At 36.0% G+C, this 17,468-nt stretch overlaps 1 protein-coding gene across 1 annotated transcript in view; it reads right to left on the bottom strand.

Annotated features, from left to right (window-relative positions):
• LOC128992466 (cullin-5-like) overlaps positions 1-17,468 on the bottom strand; it is a 29,408-nt gene that overhangs the window by 1,414 nt on the left and 10,526 nt on the right. The window contains exons 3-14 of the mRNA XM_054416052.1: positions 16,750-16,920; positions 15,967-16,108; positions 13,895-14,115; positions 12,455-12,548; positions 11,861-11,991; positions 11,411-11,578; positions 10,890-11,024; positions 7,822-7,946; positions 7,532-7,662; positions 5,120-5,292; positions 1,214-1,375; positions 715-833 (exon numbers count right to left, since the gene is read on the bottom strand). Of these exons, the coding sequence (XP_054272027.1) occupies positions 715-833; positions 1,214-1,375; positions 5,120-5,292; positions 7,532-7,662; positions 7,822-7,946; positions 10,890-11,024; positions 11,411-11,578; positions 11,861-11,991; positions 12,455-12,548; positions 13,895-14,115; positions 15,967-16,108; positions 16,750-16,920 (1,772 nt within the window). The remainder of the gene's footprint in view (positions 1-714; positions 834-1,213; positions 1,376-5,119; positions 5,293-7,531; positions 7,663-7,821; positions 7,947-10,889; positions 11,025-11,410; positions 11,579-11,860; positions 11,992-12,454; positions 12,549-13,894; positions 14,116-15,966; positions 16,109-16,749; positions 16,921-17,468) is intronic.

Raw genomic sequence — 17,468 nt, forward strand, 5'->3', positions numbered from 1 at the left:
AGTGCTAGACATGTAAAATAGCTAATCCCCTTAACTTTAAAATCATTTACGCCTCAGTACACTATTTTGACGAAGTTCCCACGCAAGGATTTAGTCCAGAATACAGCTGTTTGCGGTCAGCTTAATCAAATGGGGTTTCATTACTGTACTGTAATGAGTTATACCGGACACCATCCAGCTGATTATACTGTATTTGGCAATGAGTGAGAGTGTTGAGTTTATAAACAAAAACATAACCTCTCTTAGAGGTTATGACTAGTGATTGTTAGTCCTTTAGTCGGTGATAATATATAAGGATTTGTACGGATTTAGTAGTATGGCGTAAAATATTCTACGTCACTCGTCCAAAATGTGTTTACCAGACTCTTATGGTAATCCCGTACACTCGTCTGGTAAACACCTATTTTCAGGACTAGTAACGTAATATACTATTAAAGAGAGGGAGAGGAGTATATTATTGATCATTATGTTACACTGTTTAACATTAATCTTGTACCATGTAAAATTATGAAAGACATTTGATTCGATTACAAATTATTCTGAAGGCATGAAAGCTATGTTAATAGACAACAAGAACGTTTTGTACTGTAGGCCTAGTTGACTGCACATCTCTGAAGAAGAAGTTAATTTTTACCATGACCCTGATAAATGCAAATTGCTAAGGAATAATTAAAGTTAAGATTGTTATGACTAGTATAGAGTCTTCAAACTTACACAAGGGCAAACTCTTGGTTTATCCAGAATTGTGTGTGTTCATCAAAATCCTTCGGAGACTGTACTTCAGGACCATAGAGGACCACTTGCCGCTTTAATTTCGGAAAAGCGACCAGAGACTGAAAAAATTAAAGGATGAGAATTAATATCCCTAAATCATATATGCATTGGTTCATTCCTTAAACAAAAATTTTTATCATTCTACTTCCATAAAATAACGATGAATGATTCAATTAATAGTTATCAGAGTGGATCACTTAGATAAAATCCACTGGGGATTAGTGGGATTTGGACATAGGACGTTGGGGATTCAAGCTCCGTACTCTACCACTACACCACCTTGCTCCCGAGAGAAATGTCAACTTTTTGGAACCCCAGTGTTTCTTTCTAACTCATCCTCATAAACCTTGAGAGGTAAATTCCGGGCGTTTTGTATGACGAAAAATCAAGACACTAGTAGCAGTTTTCAGGTAGTAGGCTATTCAACATTCATACATACCCAGAGTGTCCTCCTGAGTTCAGGATCAGGCAGTTCCGTGGCCAACCTGAGATTCTCATATGATATGTGGTCGTTGGGCCGCTGGTTCCACGCAAACAGAACAGCCATTTGAAATGTGGTAACGTCCACATCAAACCTCCCGATAGCATTGTTGAATGTTATCTGTAATGAAAAAAAGTATTTACAGTCCAACAACATTTTCTAACAAATATTTGAATAGGTAAAGTAATATTTTTAGAAGAGTTCTGTATTGGTTATGAGTGATGAAGAAGGAACAGATAACTGAACTCATCAAGAAAAAGAGATCTGGGCAGTTAATAACATTAAAAATTCATACTAACTTGGATAATATTAAAAGCCAAATGACCAAGTACAGCTGGGTTTCAAACCATCAAAAACTAGTGTACCTGTTGCTCGAATTCGAGCAATTGCGAAGCATTACTACAGTCGACTCACGAAGATGATGGAAATACTCACTATCTACACAACAGTTAGATATAATCAAAATCTTTTGTAAATATCTTATCTTTTCTCAAAAAGCTGATCTTGTTTTTTAGTGTTTCTACAAATTTTTCCCTCCCATAGCCGCATTAGGTTGTCTATAATAACGATTATAAATGAAAAAAAAACATTATTTCTTTTCTTCTACTTGGTTGTGTTCTATGACTTTATCTATGTTTCCATTGTTTGCCAATCGGTTATTTCAATGATTGCTCAAGAAATGTAGGACAGTGTTAATTCAGTTTTACTTTTAGCCTATATCAAATTGTCCAGGATTTCTCGCTCTTTTCCATTGTAATAATTACATCAACCCAAGTTTCGTCTGCAGATGCAATATGCCAAAGAAAATTACCTACGTACAATCTCCAAGAAGTGGTAAAAAAGGCATAAACCAACCCATACAATAGACATAAGTTAACTCCATAAGAAATAATTTTAAGAGTTACTGTGATATTATGATTTTCCACTGATTTGGTAATAGAACATTATATTGCAAAACATGACACGATGCAGAAGAAAATAAATTTTAAAATCAGAAAAACCCATTGCAAATACTGTACTTCATTTTGTAAATCACAATTTAAATATTAACAGCTGTTACATTAAAAAGTAGTGTAGAATTATGCATATGGTAAACAAATTTGAAGAGGCAACTTTAAAGGCTTCTGGGGCAGAGCCCCAAGGGAATTTACCTCGTTCCTCTTTTGATGGCTCATCTATAGACCAAGACCTTTCTTTAGAGACCCCTACCAAGTTTCTACGCCCAGCCGTTCTCTCAAATTAGCTGGGACAAAAACCCAGTTTTTCCTCCATAAGAATAACATGGGATGGGAATTTAAAGGCCACTGGGGCAGAGCCCCAAGGGAATATACCATGTTTCTCTTTTGATGGCTCATCTACAGACCAAGACCTTTCTTTAGACACCTCTACCGAGTTTCTACGCCCAGCCGTTCTCTCAATTTAGCTATGACAAAGAAAAACAGTTTCAAATTAATATATAGATATACTTACTTTTCCCAGGATTGAAATGGTAACCATTTTGTTTACTAGAGAAGCTCTTTGTGTATAATTTTTTTGTAGAATTCTTCTCTTTTGAACACTACTTACTAAAGTCATTAGCAAATTGTTTTGGACTAGCCCAAAGACACAACATTTCAGAGTGTTCTTGAAACCTAAGATCGAGTCTTTTAAATCCGAAACGAATCAAAATATAGGGGTCTGCGGGTCAGACTTTTTTGGTTCGGGTCGGGTCGGGTCGGGCCGATAATTTTGGTCCTCGGGTTTCGGGCCAAAATCGGGTCGGGCCAAAAATTATTAATTACCGGATTTTTTATATTTTTTTAACTCCTATCTGTGTTTTTAATATTACTTGAAAATAACATATGGGAAAAAAATGTATTTATGTATATTATTTCATGTTCATAACTTATTTACAGCTTAGAAGTTGCCTCAACTGCAAGAAAGAAAATAATTTTTTTTATCAAGCCATTCTTTCCCATTTTCATAACTGTTGAAATATCTAAACAGCTATATTACAACAAGTTTGTAATGGAACTTAATATAAAAGGATCATAAACAAATCAATTAACCTTATCACAAGTTTAGGGCCTGTGGACTGGCTTCAAGACTGCAAGCAAGAAGAAAATAAAAATTCTATGTTTCCACCATGCAATATGAATCATTCATTCCCTGCCTCCTAACCTCCTAAGTACAAAAACCTCACACTTACAATAGCATTATTAGTTACATAATCATAAATAAAGAATTATCTATTATTGGCATTAGTAGGCCTACAGCTTTACATAGGAATTATTTTTTATAGGGCCTAAAATAGTAATAGACTAAGCAACATGACAAGTGGAGAACTCATTGAAGAAAAGATATTGTGTAAACTAATTTACTATAAAACTCTAAAACAGTAAAAATAGCACACATACATTGTTTATGGTATAGTTATAGTAAAGACTGTAAAAATTGCATATCATGTCATAGGTACACAGTTATAGGTATTGCAAGAGATCCTAAAACAACTGATTTTAGCTAATAAATGAAAAGAATTAAAAATCCATAAACTCAAGTCAAACAATATCACAATTATTAGGTACCCAAAAAGGAACTCTTAATATATAGAAAATTATATTAAATCAAGAGAAAAGAAAGTTAAATGCTAATTTGGCAACATAAGCAGACAGCAAAGACATTATAGTGCCCTAATTAGCAACACAACTCAATGTTTTTATACTGTAAGTCAATGTTTTTGAAACCGTAGGGTCTTTTTCTCGGAAGGAAGGGTAGTAGAATGTAAACAAAAAACCATGAATCACTCTCACAGCCGGGCCCGGGGACACTCAAGGTTACAGACCCTCCCCCTCCCCTCCCCTCCCCTCTTACACAACACGAGCCAGGCCCGGGGACACTCAAGGTCATAGACCCTCCCCCTCCCACGCCCCTATTACACCACCTGGTTGTTCCAATTGCTGACAAAATGCAAGTAACGAAACAAGGAAGTACAGACAAAAAGATATATTTTCTTTATTCAAAAATATAAAACTGTTACAGATAATTTATAAAGAAATTAATTCATGGTAGTTTGTGTCTTGTAAATATTGTATTGGATCTTAGAAATATCTTTTTTGAAACTCTATCTAACCTAAGAAAAAAATAATTTTACTGATGAAAACTTTCATAAAATAAAATTATAAAATATTTAGGCCTAACCTCTTTGTAGACTTGCTGATACTTGATACTTTAAAAAAAAAATGAAATAGTGACCATACAATGCCGAACCAGACGATCAGAAGTGTTGTTTTGTTTTGTTACTGAATGACAAAAAGGACAATAGGAAAATAAAAGAACAAGATACAGATCTGTACACTATATCAGATATTTCTTTTGTTTATAATTTATTATGTAAATAAAATACTAAAATATATTTTAAACTAGGTATGGAATAAACAATAAATAATTAAAATGGGACCTCTGGATAAATAGTCTTTCTTTTGACTTCGTTTTCTTTGCACTGTTGAGTCACGGCTTTTGTTTTGTCAGTAGACGACTGGCTCTGGCTAGTGACAGTAAGGCAATTGCTCTGTTGTGTCTTTGTTCTTAAACGTGAGCAAACTTAATATTTAATTCTAATTTTAACATTTTAATTCCTCTGTAATAATATATATAAGAGTGTTTCTTTGAAAATTACTTATTATAACTTTGAAAATAATAATAATTTTTTTTTGCCCGACCCGATCTTGGCCCGAACAAATCTCTGACCCGACCCGGTCTCTCAAGCCTTCCGCTGGCCCGACCTGACCCGAAAAAATCGGGGACCCGCAGACCCCTATCAAAATATGAAAACTAGTATTATTCTCAAGCAGCAAACATTTGTGTCACCACTCAAGCTAGACTTACAGTTCCGTTGGACATGTGGTGGTACCACTGCAGCTTGCGTCCGCTGTGTTTTTTCTTGTAAAAGTCCTCCACTTCAGGAATGTAGTCCTCCAGTTCTAGAGGTAAAGAGACCGTAACTCGTTCACTACCTCTCGCCCATGCTCCAGCATTGAGTATTTTGATATTTATGGAATCTGCAAGCACAATAAATAAAACAACTTACATACAATTCTTAACAGGTGAGGTTATTATCTTAACATGCTGAATTGAATAGAATATTTTAAAATAAATCCTGAAAAATACAATTTGTGTAGCAACATAGGCTATAATATGATTATCCAAATCCTGAAAAATTAAATTTATGTAGCAACATAGGCTATAATACGATTATCCAAATCATGTAGTAGAAACTATGTTGTGATCAACTCTTACAATGATGTGATCGCTGTTACAATGCTGGTTTACCACTGTGGGAAAACATTTTTTTGCCACACTACATTTTAAACAGTTTCTTTATGTACTCTTTTGAGACCAAAATGTTGTTTACAGAAAGGGACCAGTTAAGTGCATAATCAGTGAGTAGCTGTTGTCATAAATGTAAAAGAAATAATAGTGCTGCACCCTGTTGGTAATCCTTGTAACTTTAATGCTATTGAACATCATAGAACAGGACCAACTTGTTTAATTGAAACAGCTGTTAAGATTCAATAATTCCATTTCTCATTAGGTTAACATGGGAAACTCCAGAGCCACTGGGGCGGAGCCCGAAAGGATTTTTGAAATAAGAATATGCCTATATGTTAATCGGGAATGTCAGCTATCATCATGCCAAATTTCAGCCCAATCCGACCAGTATTTTTCGCGTTCACTTGTCACAAACATACATCCATACATCCAAACTTTCTCATTTATAATATTAGTAGGACTAGCTGTAACCCACGGGCTTTGCCCCGTTTAACTTCTTAATTTTCAAGATTATCTCGTTCGCATGGCTCAATCACGTCCTTGTTGAAGTTTGTTCGCTACGCTCACTCACCTTTAGGTTGGAGCTCGTTCGCTACGCTCACTCACCTTTAGGTTGAAGTTCGTTCGCTACGCTCACTCACCTTTTGGTTGCAAATTAGCTGTTGTCATAAATGTAAAAGAAATAATAGTGCTGCACCCTGTTGGTAATCCTTGTAACTTTAATGCTATTGAACATCATAGAACAGGACCAACTTGTTTAATTGAAACAGCTGTTAAGATTCAATAATTCCATTTCTCATTAGGTTAACATGGGAAACTCCAGAGCCACTGGGGCGGAGCCCGAAAGGATTTTTGAAATAAGAATATGCCTATATGTTAATCGGGAATGTCAGCTATCATCATGCCAAATTTCAGCCCAATCCGACCAGTATTTTTCGCGTTCTCTTGTCACAAACATACATCCATACATCCATATATCCATACATCCAAACTTTCTCATTTATAATATTAGTAGGATTATTATTTGTATCAAAATAAAAATAAAACTCTAAATTTAATACACAAAAAAATCACTATTTACTGCATGAGTTCTAGAAAATGGACAGTTTAACTTAATATGCTAAATGCTTTTTTGATAGCAGGCAAGGTGTTATGTGTGAATAAAGCCCACCATAGCACAAAGAAACTCAACTTTACACTTTCCCTAGACAAATATTTTAATTTTTGTATAGCCTAGTAAAGTGTTTGTTTCTTGTGCCAGAATGGACTATTCTCGCTCAAGTCAACCTGCTATTTCAACAGAAATCATTAAAATTAATGCTATTGTATGCAATGTTTCACCGTCAAATATGAGCTTCAAAAGTTGCTTCTCAAATCTGGCCGATCAAATCTAAAATTTCAATTCTTCTTGAGATTCAGTTTCAACACATCCATTATAGTTTTGACTATTAACATTCACTATCCACTTCTATGATTTTGAACAAAATCATGATTCTTGTCTAGACATGTTTAAAGAAAATGCTAATTTGCATCTACAGTATCTCTAAGTACATAAGAATGAACAAATGAAATGAAAATCCTTCTTTATTGAGGCGAACTTAGGACCTCACGGTCCTTTCTTACAGTTAACCTCTAAAAAACTAACAATAATGATAAACATTAACAAAATAAAACAATAAAGATTAAAATAAACAAATAGGTGTAACAACATTACATAAATGTATTTCCCTAACACACAATCTGAATCACACACACATACACCCTCTGCTGCACCCAGGCCTAATGCACGCCATCCCGCCACGCCACGGCCATCCGGTTTAGGTAATATTCTTTCAGCGCCACCGTCAGTCGGGATCGGCTTTCTAAGGATTTAATGGGATAAGGTACAGAGTTCCAAAGGCGGCATGCAGTTACTACAAAAGATGTGTTACAAACAGTCGTCCTGTGATGAGGAACATGAGGACATACCAGCAATACTGCCTTTTGTACTCCTATATGTTTCTTTGAACTGTTGGTTGAGATCTTCACTGACTTTTACGTCCTGGAACATTCTGGCTAGTTTGTTGACATAGTCGGCTGGCATGCCCACTTCTCTTAACCTGCAATTGAACATGTAAAATATGTTAAGTTTTGTGTTTTCCAAACACCACTGGCATTTTCAAAATTTATTTGAAATTATTGTGAAATCATTCAAAAATAATTGGCATCTAGGAGAAGCTGATAAAATGTATAACTATTTTCTTATGTTCAATACTCACCACTCCACCATGTTTTCTTCCTTTTCTGAATCGGCTGAAGTGTCCAAAATCAGCCTTCTTGTAAGATGGGCTTTGTGAAACCTCATAAAAACGTCTTTGTTTTGTACATATTTTAACACCAATAACTGCAATCAGAAAGATCACAGACTTTTGATAGTTAACAAGTTAAATAAACATTCATAAGGATTAGTAAAACACAGCATTAATGATCAGAGCGAAATCAAAGGAAACCACCCAAATTTTTATTAGCTTTCACCCATGATAATTTAGCTAAAATTTGTCCACAATGTTCTTAAATAGGATCAACCATCAGTTAAATATTCCACTAGTAAACTAATACTTAATATCATTATTTACTTATGGCTTCCATTGAATGTGTTCTCAACATTTAGCTATACACAACTATTATAGTTTTCTGTTGATGCTTTGAAACTATAAAGCAGTTTTGGTTGATTTTTAGATTGTTTTTAAAATTTTTTTATAATTGTAGTTTTCTTTGCCATTGGCATTTCACACTTTTTTTAAAGTAATAATCCAAACTATTGTTTCGGTATCGGTACTAACAACAACCTTTAGGCCCCCTTCACACTGGGCCACCATGGTGGTGACACCGGTGGCGACACCATGGTGGCTACGTTACATTAGCATTGATTTAAATGGGATTTAAATGGGGGGGTTTTGGTTGATTTTTAGATTGTTTTTACAATTTTTTATAATTGTAGTTTTCTTTGCCATTGGCATTTCACACTTTTTTTAAGGTAATAATCCAAACTACTGTTTCGGTATCGGTACTAACAACAACCTTTAAGTAATAGCCATAAACCAATGATGCATGGGTGTAAAATCAATCCTCAGAATTAAGCTGGCAGACAAGCATAAACCACTCGACTACCTAGATGATGTAGAGAAAACCTTAACACGTTCGCTGCCTCAATAGTACTACATATTATATTCATATGGACCAGCAACGCACATGCAACGGCTTGTCACGTTAAAATAGACTGACGTCGCATATTTGCATCACTGTTCCAATGTTATTAAACAGCTATCTTTGTAACGGTCCATTTGAAGGCCCTGAATTCTCTGCAGTCCCTTATGAAAAAGTTTATATATGGCCATATAAAATTTTTTGTATCTGGTTATATTTGGTTTTGGACCAAGTATAACCAGATATGATCATATATGGAATCCCCCATATATGGAAATCTTTAAATAAAAAAAATAATAAAAAAATAACAATTAAACATATTTTCACATCAAAAGGTATAAACTATGCATTAAAACCATGATAAAATTTTTTTATACGAAAATTTCAAAACAAAATTTTCTATCAGCCATTTAGGATTCGAACCCGGGACTCCAGCGTGGGAGTCGGCCCCTTTAGCCACTACACCACAACCGCTTCATATCAGTTCACTCAACAAAACCCATTACGAATAAGAGAAGCTGTATGTGGTCTCGTAAAACAAGATTTTCTTAGACATTTTACGTCATTTGAAGAATGTTATCATTAAAATAGCCTAACTACGTGACATTGATATTTGCGGCTGTTTAATAGCAAAGGTCCAATTAATTAATTATTAATATAATATTCTCCTTATTTAGGCCACTACACTTACAATTTTAAAATTATACGTCAGTTTAAAGATTTTGTTGCGTTATAATAAAATTGTACAGTAGATGTATGTACAGGATTTTGTCATCTGGGTTCAAATCTGGACACTTTATTACTTTACTACTAATTACTTTAAAGGAGAAATGCCTATATTATCTGTCCCCTTACTGTACCACATTTCAACTCAATCAGTTCAGTAGTTTGTGCTTGCGAGAGCAACAAAAATATTATATATATTATAAGAAGTGTTTGGGTTTCCAGTTAAAAAACCCAAATGTGGCAACAATTCCTTATAATAATTCCAGTTATTGTCAAAAACTCATTTATACATGAGCATAAATGGAAAATTATTATTCCTTATATGAGTAATTTAATTCCATACCTGGGAGTCATATATGGCCATATATAGACAATAATTCCATATTGGAGGATATTTATGGCCATATATGGACAATCATTTCATATATAGAAAACATGTATGGCCATATATGGCCAATAATTCCATATATAGACTACATATATGACCATATATGGACACCCCCATATATGGATACAACCACATCTGGCCATATCTGCTTCCATATATGGCCATAAAAAACCATATATGGCTTTATAAAAACATACATGGAATTTTGATATGGCCATATATGGCCAGAAATTACTTTTTTATAGGGGGTGGTCTACAGGGATGTCTGTACCACATGTCACTTGGTCTATGATAAGTGACGTAATATGTTAGTTGGCAGAACTGTTTTTGCTGCATCACTGGCCCGTAGTTTACGTATACGGTTTAGCAAGTGGAACCCATGTGTAATATTAAAATGTATACCTCGGTTATGTATTAATGACTGCAGCGTCGCACATATGTGGCGATCGGTAGCAAACATGTTTAATTGACCTTATAACCTGGCTATGAAGCCTTTAGTTTAACACGTTCGCGGCGGCACGTCAAATGGCGGGCGTATCCCCAGTGCAGCGCAGCCCTCAGCGTCGAACAAACCTGATTGCCGCGTGTGATTGGCTTTCCAATTTCGGTCTGACAAATAGCAAATAACGTGCGAGGATGTCCTGCTTTACAACGAGAGTCGACGTAGTTCGCTAAACACCCACAGATAGCAGCACTGCTTGGAACGTAGCCGGTCCCATTGGAATTATATTGCCAAATGGAGGGATAAAGACGGGACAAAAAGTCGATTTTGAGATTGCCAGATGGGGATTTTACAGGGAAATTTACTACCAACCTACACCACAACAAAATACAGTATACTATTGAGCAGTGCTGTGCGAGGTTTCAAGTTTCTAGCTCTAATCCTGGCTTAAAAATAAATCATTTCGTACTGCTATGCAGCTTGGGAGCGATCGCACCCACCAGGATGGCATTATTAGGGTTCCGTATGGGAGCGATAGCTCCCATGCCGCCGCGAGCGTGTTATATGTAACAAGTCATACATACCACATCCCTTAGTTTACTTTCTATTTCGTCCGACGTCAATCTCTTACTAAGTGGTGTTTTCCTAAGTAACATATCACAGTAGTTAGCCAACAGCTCAGGGCATTTAGACTCTGGTTGACTCTTCATTCCTGCACTCTGGAAAAGTTGACACAGAAATTATCAAAAAATAGAACACTTGCTTACACAAATAAAAATGTATATAGCCTCAATTGCACGAGAAATGTGTTTTAATTTGAACTATACCTTAGAGGGTCTAGGTAATTGTGGAGGACAGAGTTGTTGGGGGATACTTTTTGACAACGCTAAAAGTTTACTTGTTTGAATAAAATAAACATAGGGTTAAGTTACCTGTTTGCGTAGTTGTTTAGGACCTGTATTAGAAACAGATGGTAGTTTTGGCCTCTACATTAAAAAAGGTAAGCGGTCCCAGGAATAGGTCTGACTATGAGACCAACGGTAATAGCTTATTCCCTTATGACAAATTGGCTTAAAAAAGAACAAAAAAATAGAAAACAACAAACCTGTTTTGAAGGTAACTCTAGTCGGAACACAGTTGTGTCATTGACTACGGTTTTGTAAGCTTTATCTCTAGCAGTCAGGAACCTTGGGTCATCATTGAAAGCTTCCTTGACAAGCATACTGAACTCGTTGAAAAGCTCCAGTAGCCTCTCTACGTATTTTTCAGAATCCTGGAAATCAAGGTAAATAATTATCAGACCATAATTTTTACTGTTTATGTCATAGGGAGTCCTAGCTATAGTTGACTGATAATTTATTGAAGTGCCTTATCAAGCAAGTAATTAAAGCATGTAATGGCAAAATGTCATGACATACTAGGTGGTCAAACTGTAGTGAAGGATTAAACAACCAGCAAAAGAAAAATATTTTCTTGAGAACTAGTACACAATATATAACTTTGGGGTTTTTGTACAATATTTTTATAGCATGATAGATCCAAGCAGGGTGTTTACCTGTGTGATTATATCAGCTGATGCGACCATGTCTGCCAATCCAGCGCTGACAATGTGTTCCTCCAGATCCTTTAACATCGGAGCAATCCCATCTGGCACTCGGTCCATCAGCTTGAACATCAACTGCAGTTCTGGCAAAATAATTGTTTCCTTCATTCCACTTGGCACATTAGCTATAAATATTCTAACCATAGCCTGTGTCAGATTTAGGCAAGGTACCTGGCCGTAACGGTAAAACAGGACATTGGCAGTGCTAGATCTGCAATTAAATCGTATTAGGTCCCTTATATACAGTGCGGAGGCAACAAAATGGCGGCTAGCTACTAAACAAAATTTTGTTCAACCCATGTTTATATGAACTTTTTTGTTTAGTTGATTAGTACTATCAGCCCCTGAATTTTATGACACCCCTTTATGAACACCCTGTAGAACCGCTCAACGGCACCCACTACTGCATATAACAAGGGCCTTGGTCACTTGTCACAGATCAACATTGGAAATGGACTGGTTAAAAATGTTATGAAAATTCTTCAATAAGAGAACGTAAGAGTGGAATTAATGGACTAAGGATTTTACTGTCAGTAGCCTACTCACTTTCAGTCTCATTACTCTTGATCATGCCGGCACATTCAGCGAGGATGGTGTACTTGAAGGTGGAGACTAGGACGTTTACGCAACACTCTGTGAGCTGCAACACAGTGAAACTATGCTGCTCAGTGTGTACCACATTTGCTTAAAACTAAAGCTCAGGAATCAGTGAGAAGACATTATTTATTTACAATAGATTGGTGTAAATATCTGCAGTCATGTGATTTAGGACTTTGCAGAAAGGCTAATAGTTTCATATTTAAGTTGTTTTGTCTCCGAATCACTGAACAAGTTATCAATAAGCAATAAAAGGTATACCATTACCTAATTGCAGCCAGATCAGAGTGATACTGTAAATGATCCCTATGTATTACGCCTTTTGAGGACTTAAGTCCTCTTCTTCAGATCTTGCACAAGAACAATAAAACTGTCGCTTCGGAAAGGTGGTCAAAAGTTTAAATAAGAAACACGGACACAACGGATATACAAACAGAGACATTTACACGATAGGTACAAAAACTAGTAGGCCTACAGACAAAGTGTTACAATAGCCAACTGTTTGTGCACAGTTACAGGTGAAGGTCATGACTGCAATGCGGAAGATGGTTGGGTGGTGGACTTTGTACAAATGGTTTCAACAATATCGGAGTCATCATCAGACCAGTAGGCTTCTAGGTCTCTTGTAAATTCTTTAGAGGGTCGCCAACATTAGTAATAAAAGAATATGTAATTGCACACAGACAAACACCACAAACGTCAATAAGAAGACTTATATTAACTAGGGGTAGTTGGGGCACAACGATGAGAAGTTATGTCTAGACTTCTTTTAGTTCTAGACATTATATCCTGAAGATGACTCTGATGTGAGTTGAAACTAGTTGCCCTACACTTGGATTGCATGACGTAGGTATTTACACCAATTAAAAGTACAGTATGTAAGTGTGATCAGGTGGCCAAAATGTATTTAAAAAAAATGTTTGTCTCTTATTACAATGCAGAGGATAAAAAAAAGTTACTTAACTTTTATCGATTTAGGTCCGGATAAGTCCTATAGTAAGACAAAATATTAGTGACGAATGAATCTATATCCTGTAAGGACTCTAAATTGTCAGTTAAGGTAGATGAATAATTTTACCTATACTGAAAAAAGTAAATATTAGTCTATGCTTAAAATAAGATTATCAGTGAATAGTCCTAAGATAATATCTAGTCCTTGTTACATGATGTAAGGTTGTTATATGGTGATATCACACTTTTTGATCATAGTTGACAACACTAAGGATTACATTATTTTGAACTTCAACTGATTTTTCTTAAGAATCAAATCTCTGAACTCCAGGGGAATTTTCTCAATGTAGAACTAAAGATCAGAATCGTGCACCGTTGGGTAAGATTTTCTTAGCTTAGGCCTACTGCTACATGGATGGAAAAAATAAATAGATTTACCACTTGCACGGATCCACTGCAAGGCTCCAGATATTTCTGCGCTCGTATTTCTTCCTCCCTCAGTTTTGCATCAGCATACTTCATATAATTCTGGACACCGTTGGCTTGAAGATACTGCGGCGCTTTCATTTTATAAAAAGATTCTGTCGCTTCGATGTATGCTTTTTCAAAGTTCTCCCGGTAGATTTGTAGTTTGTCATCAGTGTTAGAGCATAGGTTTACTGGAAAGGAAAAACAGATTAGTTGTTCATTCAATAATTACAAGGACTTGAAATAGGCCTTAGTAAACACTGCAAAAGTTTGTATTTTAGCGACATAAAATAATGTGTGGGTATTGGATTTTAAATTCAGGAAATCTGAATAGAAATTGAAAACTCCCCAGGAAATGTATATTTTTGGGGTAATAGTTCTGTAAAGTGGAAATAAAACAAGAACCGCATTGAACATATTTTTTTCAGGGCTGTGCGAATCCAGAAATTTTGGTTCGAATCCGAATACGAATCATAGCTGTACAGATTTTATCGAATCCGGATCGAATCCGAATATTTTAATTAATCCCGAGTCGAATCTGGGTCGAATCCGAATCTCAAATTTACAGCCATTATCGAACCTGGATCGAATCCGAATCTGAAATTTAAAGCTGTTATCGAATCCGAATATTTAAACCTGTTCAGAGTCGAATCCAAATCCGAGGAAAGTCAGCAGTACCAATTTTCACATTTTTAGACCACATTTTCTGGGGCTGAAATAACTTAGGGAATTGCTTAAAAAAATTCTTGAAATGGGCCAAATAAAAAAGTTATGAAATTTAGGCCTACCTATTTGAAGTTTTGAAACTAAAAAATTGGGCATAAGTTAGGCATACCACCTAGGCCTAAGTTTCTCGCTAAAAGTGATGGACTACCAATTTGTGTAGTCTAAAACATAGGCCCAGCCTATTATACACCTCGGTGTTAATCCTCCACACAAGCCTATATCTGCATTACTATTACAAGTAACAACTAACACTGTGAGGTTAAGTTTACTGATAGCCAAGATAGGGTTCAAATGCGACCTACACTAATGTGCCTAAAGCCTAACACCAAGTTGGTCAGGTTCCTAACATGAACCAGTCAACAGCAAATCGGAGTGCACAAGTAGTTTTTTAGTGTCTAAAAAATTATATTGAAAATTATATTCAATCAGAATCTAGTAAATTTGAATATCGAATCCCAACTCGGATCTATTTCCAAGAAATTCGAATATCGAATCCGAACCCGGATCTCTTACCAGTAAATTCGAATATCGATTCCGAATCCGAATCCAGTTAGAAACAGTAGATTCGTTCTCGAATCCGAATCGAATCTCTAAAAAGATTCGGATTCGATTCGTTTTTCGAACTATTCGCACAGCCCTGATTTTTTTTCATGAGAGGTTGGCAGCCTCTTTTAACTTTGCATTTGCACATTCACTAAGCTACGGACCTGTGCGTGGAACATCTCCATCAAAGCAAGTGGGCAAGTGGTGAGCCAATACAATAAATGGTGAACCGTAGGCCTACTGATTAAGTAGTGGTAGGTACCAGGATCTCTGCCTTGGGCCTGAAGTCTTTGGCGCTACCAACTGAGCCATCGACTCAACTTATGTTATTATTTAGGCCCTAGGTAAAAGATAACTATTTACGAGCAAACAAAAAGTTCCATAGTATTCTAATATGAAACAACCTATGTAAATTATTGATAGTGCCGTTCAGTATGTAGGCCTACTACAATGTTTTGTGTTTTCTTGCCACTGGTTTTCCAGATATTTTGAAACGGCTTAAACTCGTACCGATGTTATTGTTGTACTTAATTGCTTAGTAAAGGACTGTAGCTTACAATTTTTTAAACAAAAACTGTCTTAAAACAGATTCATTCATTTTTTACTATATTTTGATGGTTTGGACAACGCTTCGGTTTTACGATGTCAGGCAGTTTGTTCTAGTAGATTAGATTAAGTATTATTTTGTTAGGTAGTATAAAAAGGGGTAAGAAGTTTTATCTTAACTCCATATTGAAAATGGTTGATAATAGATGGAAACATATGAAACTTACCATATGATTCCCGAACTCCAATGACTAACTGCGAGTCAAATGCTTCTCCGTTTCTCTCCGCATGCACCAGCTTCATCGCAGAGTCCTGGAGCCGCTTTTTGATGTCATAAAATATGCTTTGATTCCAGCTGTCTAACATTAACTGCAACAAAACAAGGAATGAGTGTAGGCTACATGGATACCATGTGTTTGGATTATTTCTAAATTGTCAACATCAATAAGTTTTACTGAAATTATTTAATAACACAAAAACATGTATCACCATAAAATTGAATCTCCGAGGCAAACTTTGATGTCAAATGATCGTTAAAAAATAATGTTGTGACTGTAATACCTTGAGATAACCCATTCTGTCACCCCTGTCTGTATTCTGAAGATACACACCACACTCTGGATGCCACACAGTTTGTCAAATCCACATACCTGCATCTACATCAGAAACTATATACAAACAATATACATCTCTTGGTCACAATAATAACGCAGACCCGGAGACCTGTTGCTGTGTGGACGAGTATCTCTTCAACAAATATTTTACAGTAGGCCTATATAACATAGTAGTGAAGTTACTCTGTCGGTTTGTATTATTTTTATACGTGCTGATGGCTTAGAAGTGTAGAAATTAGCGGTTGGTTTCAATAGAAGACCAATTTAAATTCTAAACATAGGCTATAGAAACTTTACAAATTTATTTATTTATTTTAACACGTTGGCAATGGGATCAAGCTGCAAACGGGTTAGGACAGAGAGTCACATTTTATTGATGTTTAGTTGGTTACTCACCTTCCTGACAATGCTTTCAGGGGGTTTGATTGAAGGCATGGTCTTGCCTTGCAGTGATGTTTCTAGTTGACGGAACGGAGTTGGCAAATAGTTGCATTGCGTGAAGAACTTTCGCCACTCTGCAATGTAAGCCTTCAGTAAAGCTTGGTCTTCTTGGTGAGCCATCACTCTCTGAAACAATATTGGTACAAATAACATACTGCAGAATAAACAAACCCTAATCACCATAACTTTGACACATTATTGACTTGGCATTGAGACGGTAGCCCACATTGGACACGTGGTAGTGAAAATTAACCACTAAAGTACATTATTATCATACACAAATGTATTGAACATAAATTGCAGTATTCAAGACTATACAGGGTGTCTCGGAACTCTCTACCAATATTTTAGGGCATTGTTCCTGGGTAAGAAACATATCTAAATATCATATTTAAATTGTCCGGAAGTCCTTAGTTACTCAGATACAGTAGACCCCCTCTTAACCGACCTTGTATTAACCGATAATCGGATTATCCGCCTTCGATCGTAAAATAATACAGTTTGTTTTAACCGACCTTGCTTTGAGAACAGCTCGGTTTAACCGCCGCTTTCTAGGAATCTCGGCATTTCCGCTCCCACGCTGGGCGATGAGAACTGAGCCATACGCTTATCTCCACAGGATATGACTAAGAATAAGTTATTTTGTGTTGATCACAAAAAATATAGCATAGCCT

Source organism: Macrosteles quadrilineatus, unplaced genomic scaffold, assembly GCF_028750875.1.
Source record: "Macrosteles quadrilineatus isolate MER2022 unplaced genomic scaffold, UCM_ALF_1.0 Scaffold_4__1_contigs__length_99947679, whole genome shotgun sequence".
Lineage (NCBI taxonomy): Eukaryota > Metazoa > Arthropoda > Insecta > Hemiptera > Cicadellidae > Macrosteles > Macrosteles quadrilineatus.